The following is a 9,740-nucleotide window of genomic DNA, read 5'->3' as shown; positions in this document are numbered from 1 at the left end:
TGCGCTGAAGTACTACGTGGATTCGCATTTCTGTTTTCAAATTTAGTTTAAGACCCTCGTCGTTCGCAACTTTCAGGTTAGCTTCGCAGTTAGCATGGCTTCTTCTCATCTGCCCTCTGTGTTCATGGCACTCATCTGCGCCATTGATGTAAGTACGATCGACTTTGTATTTTGCTAATGCTAGCAATTAGAAAGCTAGGTAGTAAACAAGCTAGCGAACAAGCAAGCGAACAAGCTAGCGAACAAGCTAGCGAACAAGCTAGCGAAAAAGCTAGAGAACAAGCTAGCGAACACGCTAGCAAACAAGCTAGCAAACAAGCTAGCAAACAAGCTAGCTGCAGCTCGTAGTATCTTGTATTAGCCTCTAGCTTTTTGTTGTTGTTTAGACTTTAAAATGGCGCAGCGACAGGGGCTGCCTGTATAGCAGCTCCTGTATTTTATTTTTCTACTTGTTCTTTTACTTTCTTCTTCCTTTCATAATTTTGCTGCTGTGAAATGTAAATTTTGCCACTTTCAGACTAATAAATGTATCTACTCTAATCTAGCAAAATTGCTCGCTATAGCAAGGTAGCTGCAGCACGTAGCACCTTATGTTCGCGTCTAGAATTCCTTTTGAGTACAACCAAGCAATTAGATAGTTTTCTGACATTGGGACAGAATTTGAGGCACTGAAATGGTGGTTTAAGGGTGGGGGACTTGGGGGGGGGGGGTCATGACAAAGTCTTTCAACCCCCCCCCCCCCCATCCCAGTAAGACCCCATGAGCGTGAAACTCAGCCCATTTGGCTTCTCAATATTTGATGGTGCGCGCCGCCTCCGATCGAGCGAGTGCACTCTGAGAGACAGAGTGACACTTTGAATAAAACAAACAGCAAAAGAGAGGAATTGCTCTTTGTGTTCTGGATTTAGAAAGGCACTATTCTCCTTTGTTTTTTTTTTTCTTTTACTCCCGTGAGCGCAGAGTTCGAAAGATTTAATGGGGGCGGACCCGCACTTAAGTCAACCTCCTTTAACTCCCCAAGGGTCCCAGCCATTTTGTTTTTTGTCCCCATTGCCTTTTGAGTCATCAAATGATTGAAACCTTCAGTCAAATGATGTGGGCAGGGAAAGTCAACACGTCACTCACTCGACATGACACAAATACTACAATACGTCCAGAGTCTGTGGCGTTTTTTTTTTTTTTTTGGGGGGGGGGGGGGGGTAGTGGGGGGCGCTCAACATAATATCTAATCTCATTTCAATGGAAAAAACTGATTTGATGTGTGAAAAAGGACGAGCAAAGGCGAAAATGCATTTAAACCACTTTAGCGCTCTCTCTCCTCTCTCTCCCTCTCTCTAACTTTCTTGATCGCCCATCGCGACACTGCAGGTGCACACAAGTCTTCAGATGAGTGCTTATTTTTTTCACAAGAACATTGAAACCACTTCATCTGTAATCAACACAACACTCGTGTGTGTGTGTGTGTGTGTGTGTGTGTGTGTGTGTGTGTGTGTGTGTGTGTGTGTGTGTGTGTGTGTGTGTGTGTATATGCGCTTATCAGTGCAATAAGTTGTTGCGAGCAGGCAGGGTGGCTTTTTGCATTCTAGGAAGCGCTGCGTGCGCTGCATGTGCGCGTGTGGAAGAGACAAGGCAGAGCATTGAGCTGTTTAGTGGGCGTGTGAATTAACAAGTCAAATGAGCGGCACAAAGAGTGCCCTGAGAGGTTAGCACGCACACGCTGAACCTGACCGTCGCCATGTCAGTGTCGGCGAACACGCCGCCAACTCAAGTGATGATGCTTCCCCGAAATTGTCGATGCTTGTTTGTCCAAATGAGATTTTTCAACGATCTGATTGGCAAGTCTTTAAAAAGACAGATTGCTCCATCTAATTAGGGAATCAGTTGCATGTTTTTTTTGTATAAATGGATTATTATTATAAATGGATGGATGGATGGATGGATGGATGGATGGATGGATGGATGGATGGATGGATGGATGGATGGATGGATGGATGGATGGATGGATGGATGGACTGATGCATGGATGGTCTAATGGACTGATGTATGGATGGTTGGACAGATCATAATGAGCTGTTCAAACGTGAGGTACCAAAATCTCCTAGGTGTCGGACAAGCCGAGATTCAGTCTGTATCTTCAACTTAAAAGCTGTTCTGATCTCAAATCAAAAGCGAGTCTCAAGGGATCCGTGTTGATCATCACATCGCTTTCCAAAACCCGAAATTCACAGACAAGCTCGCCCAGACGAAAAGGGACGTCAAAAAAATGGACACAACAGCAATATCAAGAGCGGTGCCATTTGTATTCAGTGTCTACATTTTTAAATGATCCCATTCCTCATAAATCACAATATCCCCCCTCCCACCCAGGCTAACCGTGCGGTTCTTGGAGGCGACCTGCTAAAGAAGGCGGACTTCCCGTTTCTCCCCAAGCATGACAGAAACAAACTATTGGCGGGGAAAATTCACCATAAAAATGAATTTAAAACCTCCCCAGCCTTCATCACCTCCTTGCCTGTGTGACCGACAAACTGCCCCCCGCCCCAAACTGCCTCTTTGCGTTCACCATTCTCCAGCCGTGTGATAAATGTCCATCTGCGATTGGCCGACGCCTCCTGCAACACACACACACACACGTCCCATGTTCACCGCCGAGTCGTAAACAACAGCTCGTCTCCCCCGGCAACCGGGCGTCTCCATGGACGCAAGGGCCGCCTCGACAACATTGGTGCGCGAGGCGAGGTCGAGGCCGCCTGCGACGTGAGCGCTGCCAACTGTGCGCGCGAGAGTGCGTGTGCGCTAATGAGCGATCATAAGTGAGCAAATGTTTTCTCTGGGATCCGCCAATGTTCGCCAAACACCCCGACTTCTGGACACACACATACCTGATGTGTGCGTGTGTGTGTTTGTGAGTGTGTGTGTATATCATTAGTATGCCACAGTGAGCCGTGTCCATATGTCACTAAACACAAACATGTTTTATTAATCCTGCAGTGGAAGAATGGGGGGGCCAAGGAAGAGGAATGAGAGAACACCGAGAAAGAGGGAAGGAGCAAGGAGAGAGGAGGCCGAAAGGAGGACGTCAAAGAGCAGAAGGAAGGAGACCGGGGTGTCGGAGAGGCCGAGGGGGGGTGGACAGATGGAGGAGCAGGACCCAGGAGACGAGTCATTCATCACACCAGCATGCCGCCCGCACTCGTTCACCTCCTATCTCCCTCTGTCAGGTCTTTCTCTTCCCTTCTTCCTTCTCGTCTTTCATCCCTCCATCTTTCCAGCCACTTGCTTGCTATTCCTCACATCTGGTCTAATTGGTATGCCCCCCCCCCCCCCCTCAAACCCCTCTCCCCGTCACACACACAATCAATGGATGGAATAGAGATTCTGACCGGTGGGAGACAGCAGGTTGGGGGACAGCAGGCCGGGGAGGCCCGGGTGAAGAAGCCTTGGGCCGTCCTGGATGCCGGCGGCGGAAGAACAACGTTTGGGAGGGCGACCCGGACGAGAGCTGCGGGTGGGAGAGTAACAGAGAGGAGACATCAGAGAGAAAGTCATTTGCAACATCAACATCATGACAACTTTGGGTTTGGGAATTGGGCTCATTTTGAAAAAAAAATACATCTTCACAGCACACATTAAAAAAAAAAACAAAGACAAGCAATAAAAAAATAATTGTAGATGTATTCTGCGTACATTTTTTGGGACTTTTAGATTAGGTTTGAGCCAAAATCAGGCTAATGCACCATACTTTCATCTGTGCTGTATGTCATGCATCTTGTATGTCATGCATATGAGCATATTTGACAATAAAGCTGACTTTGACTTGACTTTGATAAAGGCTAAAAAAAGAAAAAGATGAATTGTACTTCAATTAAAGCTGTAAACTTGCTCAACACTTTGACATGAAGTCTTAAATATTATTAAATGTTCACTTTTAAATTTAAATGGCCGATATTAAAACAAAAATACAATGTCAGAGCCATTAAAAGTGATCTATTTATTTATGTAGTTACATTTTTACCCATGTATTTATGTAATTATTTATTTGTGTATCTATTAATTAATTAATTAATTAATTAGTAATGCATTAGCAGTGTCTGAAACAACGTCTGCCCGGAGGCCCGGGGCGTGCAACTTTTACGTCGGGCGTACAACTGTCAAAACGTCTCCACCCGGGTGGCCAACAACATTTTGGGGAAAGAAAACACAAAACATTTTTTTTTTCAAATGAAACGTTTGCTTTTTTCAATAAAGCAAACATTTAAAAGAAGATTTCGAAATCAGAATAATTTATTAGTTATATATTTGGTTTGGAAATTTCGGAATTTTGGTTCGTTTGACAATTTGCATACTCGCCACGGCAGCCAATCAGAAGCCTGCTTTCCCGAGCGTTATAAGGTCGTGCATTTGCATATCATTTTCCAAAGTAGATGCTAAGAACTTCAGCCCGAGAAGAAAGATTCAAAAGAAGCTAACTAATTTATGACGCTACAAAACGTAAACGTACATTATCCTGTGACTGTAAAGTGTCCATGAGCGTTTTGAAAGGCACTTAGAAATCAAATATATCATTATTATTATTAAAAGCATTGTGGAAGGAGGAGTTTACGTGGCTTGTAGCAGACAACGCAACGCAAACCGAACAGTGTATGGACAAATGAAAACTGGAGCAAAATCATCAGCAAGGGATATTTACGATAAATTAAGTAAGGGAGCATTTGTGGTACGAACATCTTTAATAAAAAAATAATCCTTAAAACTTTGAAAAAATGTTGTTTTTTTTGCGATTAGTCGTTTTATTGTGTTTCAAGTTGTGAAAAATGGGGCAGGCAACTATATGGCCTGGTAGGCCATAAAGTTTTCAGAGTTTTCATTTTCAGAGTTGTCCGCCCTGGTGTCCGGTAACTTTTTGTCATGAGTTTCAGACATTGGTATTAGTTATTTATGTGTTTGTTTATTTATGTAATTACAGTGATATCTCCGCATACGAATGCTTCAGCTCACGAACTTTTCGCCTCACGAACATTAAATTCGCAAGCATATAGTCTCAGCTGGCGGACTAGTTTTCGGCGGATGAACACCAAACCACACGGTCGAACAGCGCCACGGTGGCTGGCGGAATAGTTCTCCACACCGCCTTTCTTTGAGTGCAGCCGTGGTTTGCTATCGAGTGAAGTACTTTTGCTATTATGGGACTGAAAAAGGCTAGTGGCCCCGCCACAGGCTAGTGTTAAGCCAAAGAGGACACAAAAGAAAATTACGGTCGAGCAGAAGAAGGAGATCATCGAAAGACATGAACGAGGTGTGTGTTTGTGTGACTTAGCGTCCCAGTACCAGTATGCTAAGTCGACCATTGCTACGTGTGGCTAACGATGTTTCTGTGATGTCCAAGCAACGGTCTCAGGCAACAGAAGAGGTTGAAAAACATCTGCTGATTTGGATTACTGAAAGCAGCTAGCAGGGGACCGTGCGAGTGAGGGTATTATCGCCGAGAAAGCACGGCAACTTCACTCGGATATCATCAAGAGGAAACTACATCAACGACCATCACAAAGGTAAATAAAACGACATTATTATACAGTACAGTTTATTTCTTTAATTACAATACAATAGCACATTTACTATACATAAAATAAGGTATATTTTGTGTAGTTTTAAGGCTTATTTAGTGGAAAATTATGTTTTATAGGGACCTGGGAACGGATTATTCTCATTTTAATGGTTTCTTATGGAAAATAAATGTTCGGCAGATGAACTTTTCACCTTACACACACTTTCTGGGAACCAATTAAGTTCGGAAGCTGAGGTATCACTGTATATATTTGGTTATTAATGAATTAATTAATTAATTAATGTATTAGTAATGTAATATTTATGTATGTGTTTGTTTATTTATTTATGTATTTATGTAATTACTTATGTGATTATTTCTTTATTTATTTACTAGTAATATCTCATTGATCTATCTCTCTCTGGATCTATCTATCTATATATTTGTGTGTTTGTTTGTTTATTTGTTTGTTTGTCTATTTATTGTCGATATGATGATATTCAAGCACCCAACTCAAAAAAGATTTGGCAAAAATCCATCCCTCTAATGTAAAATTGAGCGACTAAAGGACAATGTACAACATTTTTTATATATTTTTGTAATTTTTTTATTCATGATGGAATATAGTTTTTAGTTAATCAGCCGTTTAATTGTTAAATTAATGTTTACCAAATATGAGCCGAAAAAATAAATCCATATCAGTAGGACTTCACTGATTTGTTGGCTGGCCGATGTGATTGGCTATTGGCAAAAAAAGCCCCATTTTGGCCTTTTTTTGGGGGTTGTGGAGGGGGTGAGTTTTGTATTTTTCATCAACCACGCAACCTGTCACCTCTTGACCTTGAAGCATTTTATTGTGAAGGAGAAGCGGCGACACAAGCTCAAACATGACCGCAACGCGCTCAGCTGACAACTAAACATCAAACCGAAGCAGGCCAGCTCGCAACGGGGCGGCTCGCGCTAACAGATGGCCTCGCAAAGTCATTTACACCTAGCAAGAAAAAAAAGAAGCAAGAGGACCGACATGCGTTAACATTTTGAAAAAAACATTTTTCTCCATCATGTGATTCCTCGGAAGATGGAATCGACGCCCGCCAGGACTTTTGAGGATGGTCCCGCCGGAAGGAGCGCCGCGGTGGGTGTGAAAAAGAGGTGGCCTTTCGTCAATGTGAAAGCAAAACAGCGTGAAGGAGGAGACAAGACCTTTTGCATTTCATCTGAACTTAGATTCACCTCTCCACATCACGCTATTCCATGACCGTGTGTGCGTGCGTGTGCGTGTGTTTGCGTGTATGTGTGTGTGCAAGTGTGTGTACAAATGACACATGATAGCACCTTCTCATTACAGTTCTTTGTTCTGCGTTGGATGCGTGTGTATATGCGTGTGTGCACATGTCCCGTCGGGTTGCCATATGTCGAGTATTAATCCTCGTCAATGGTCCACTCGCTCTTCCACACAAAGAGCATGTCACACACACATTCACACAGTCACACACACACACACACACACACACACACACACACACACACACACACACACACACACACACACGCACACACGCACACACACACATTCACACAGTCACACACACACACACACACACACACACACACACACACACACACACACACACACACACACACACACACACACACACACACACACACACACACACACACACACACACACACACACACACACGCCCACACACACACACCCACAAGCACTGACCTACTTTGTAAAATTCATTTGGTAACCTTGAGTGCGGCGAAAGCCTTAAATAGACATTTGTCCTCCTTGCCACAGGGGCCGGCAAAGCGACTGGAGTCGACAAACAGCCACACTCAGGACGTGCGGCGCTTCATTGTCTTAAAGCGCCCGCACACGCACACATGCGCACACACACACTTGTACGCAACAATCTGACAAGCCACCTTGAAGTAAGTCTTCCCGCTCGGACAGGCGTAGCATCTCCCGTGCTCCCCAATGGCCGTTTCTATGGCGACAGAGCCTTGATCAATACTTCGTCATTGGCTCTGATGGCCGTTCTGGGTCGGTCTCACACACACACACATACGACGTTGAATAAGCACGGATTGGCGAAACCGTTTGACAGATTGATTTAGCAGGAGACGAGCAGAGGTCAGACACGCGCAGCGGCAGACAGCGGCGCGGTTTATCAAAGGCGGCTACGGTCAATACGTTGGTCCGAGTGAGAGGTCGCCACCCTCCCTCTTTAGCGAGCATCTTTCATCTCGTTCGCCATCCCTCCATCAGTTTGTGCGCCTCATCTATTCCATTTCCTCTGTGAGACTCTTCCTCGAGCTTCAATGTCGTCAATTTGAGAGTCGATAAGTGGCGCTTTGGTACAACGGGATTACTGCTTTTTCATGTCCTCGGCGTAAAGTGTGAATTTACTTTTGGGGATTATTAGTGGGGACGGGGGGGTGGATGCCTGCCCGTCAACTGACATAACCGGTCAACATGTCGATGAATCGACGAGTCCACATTGAAAGCTTGAGATCAAACAAATGTGTGAGCTAATTAATAGCGAGCGGCTAACCTGAGCTCACGCTCGCGACACCCATGGCACTCACCGGGGGCCTTCCTGGCACAAAATCGAATTTTTATCCGATTGATTGACTTTGACGAAAGTTTAGTCAGCGTACAGTTGCCTCCAGAAAAAATCTTTAGTTGTTAACTCAAACAGGCACGTGCACGCACACACACACACACGCCATAATCACGGACCCTCAGCCCGAAAGAAAGACGGATGTTTACGTTCCTCTGAGCTTGATTGGGCAGATGAATGACTTCATCTTCTGTTTGCGCGGGCATGAAGTGTGAAAGGAAGACAGACGGGCGAGGGAACCAATAACAAGTATTGATCGATAAGAGAAGTAGAGCGAAAATAATTTGAGGAAGAGGATGGGTGGGTGGGGGGGAAATAGCACCTGAAAAGACAAAGAAACAGGAAGTGGAATTGAGTGATGATACGCCTCACTTCTTGCTCTTCCCAGAAGATTTATCCATCTATCTAGTCGTTCTTACGGAGGAACAGGTGTGCTTCGGGACAGGAGGCAAAAAAACACTCTTTCATATTTAAACAGCAGCCATTAAATATTAAACGACTCACACACACACACACACACACACACACACGGACACACAATCGCTGACGTGACAACTTATACAGGTCGATGGGCTAACGTGTGTATGCATGTCTACAAGTGTGTGTGTGTGTGTGTGTGTGCGTGTGCGTGTGTGTGTGCATGTATGCGTGTGTGCATGTGTGTGTGTGTGTGTGTGTGTGTGTGTGTGTGTGTGTGTGTGTGTGTGTGCGTGCGGGAGAGAGGGCTTTAAGCATCATTAGCTTACTTCCTCTGCATGTCGGCAAACAGTCACATGCACATGTTAGCATTTAAGAAGCAAAACTATAAAAGAGTCCCACTCCCGGCTCCTTCTTTTGAAGCCCCCGCCCCAAAAAAATAAAAAATAAAAGTGCGACAACAGGAAGTTTTCAGGGTAAGCAGTCTGCGGCGTCAGAAGGCAGAGGTGGTGCCATTTTTGTCATGTTTATCCTAAACAAGAAAATGACCAGATATTCAAACAGGACAAAAACTGTGGTTTCAATGTGAATTCGCAAAGATATTTTTTTCTTCATGTTTATTAATTTATGTATGTATTTATTTATGTAATAATAATAATAATAATAATACATTTCATTTATAAGCACCTTTCAAAACTCTCAAGGACACTTTACAGTCACAGGTGAGCAGCGGCATGTATTTATGTATTTCAGAATTAGAATCAGAATCATCTTTATTGCCAAGTATGTAGAACACACAAGGAATTTGTTTCCGGTTGAACACGCTGCACTAGTATCGTTGTCAAAAAAACTGCTAAGTGGCACTATACAGTTCCATTTTGGCTACTGTTGAAAGAGTCCAAAGAGTTAATGGCTTGGGGGAAGAAGCTGTTTAAATGTCTGCTGGATTTATTTATGTATATATCTATTTATTTATCTTTTATGTATTTATTTATTAATAGTATGTTTCAAATTGCCTTTTTGGGGATGTCCAATTCCAATTATAGTGCGTTTAAAAAATGTGGATGAGATTCTCCGCGTCATTAGGGAGAGAGAAAACTGTATATACTTTTTTTGAGGGGTGGGGGGGTCACAGGGGATTCTAC

At 43.8% G+C, this 9,740-nt stretch overlaps 1 protein-coding gene across 2 annotated transcripts in view; it reads right to left on the bottom strand.

The window, feature by feature from the left end:
* Positions 1 to 9,740, bottom strand: part of LOC148902267 (dachshund homolog 2-like) — a 39,502-nt gene that overhangs the window by 16,299 nt on the left and 13,463 nt on the right. For both annotated transcript variants that reach the window (XM_088990653.1, XM_088990651.1), the window contains exon 2: positions 3,384 to 3,502. In XM_088990653.1, the coding sequence (XP_088846779.1) occupies positions 3,384 to 3,502 (119 nt within the window). The remainder of the gene's footprint in view (positions 1 to 3,383; positions 3,503 to 9,740) is intronic.

This window comes from Hippocampus bargibanti, linkage group LG02 (genome assembly GCF_051943395.1).
Source record: "Hippocampus bargibanti isolate YZ-2025 linkage group LG02, ASM5194339v1, whole genome shotgun sequence".
Lineage (NCBI taxonomy): Eukaryota > Metazoa > Chordata > Actinopteri > Syngnathiformes > Syngnathidae > Hippocampus > Hippocampus bargibanti.
This window is presented reverse-complemented; position numbering and strand designations above follow the sequence as displayed.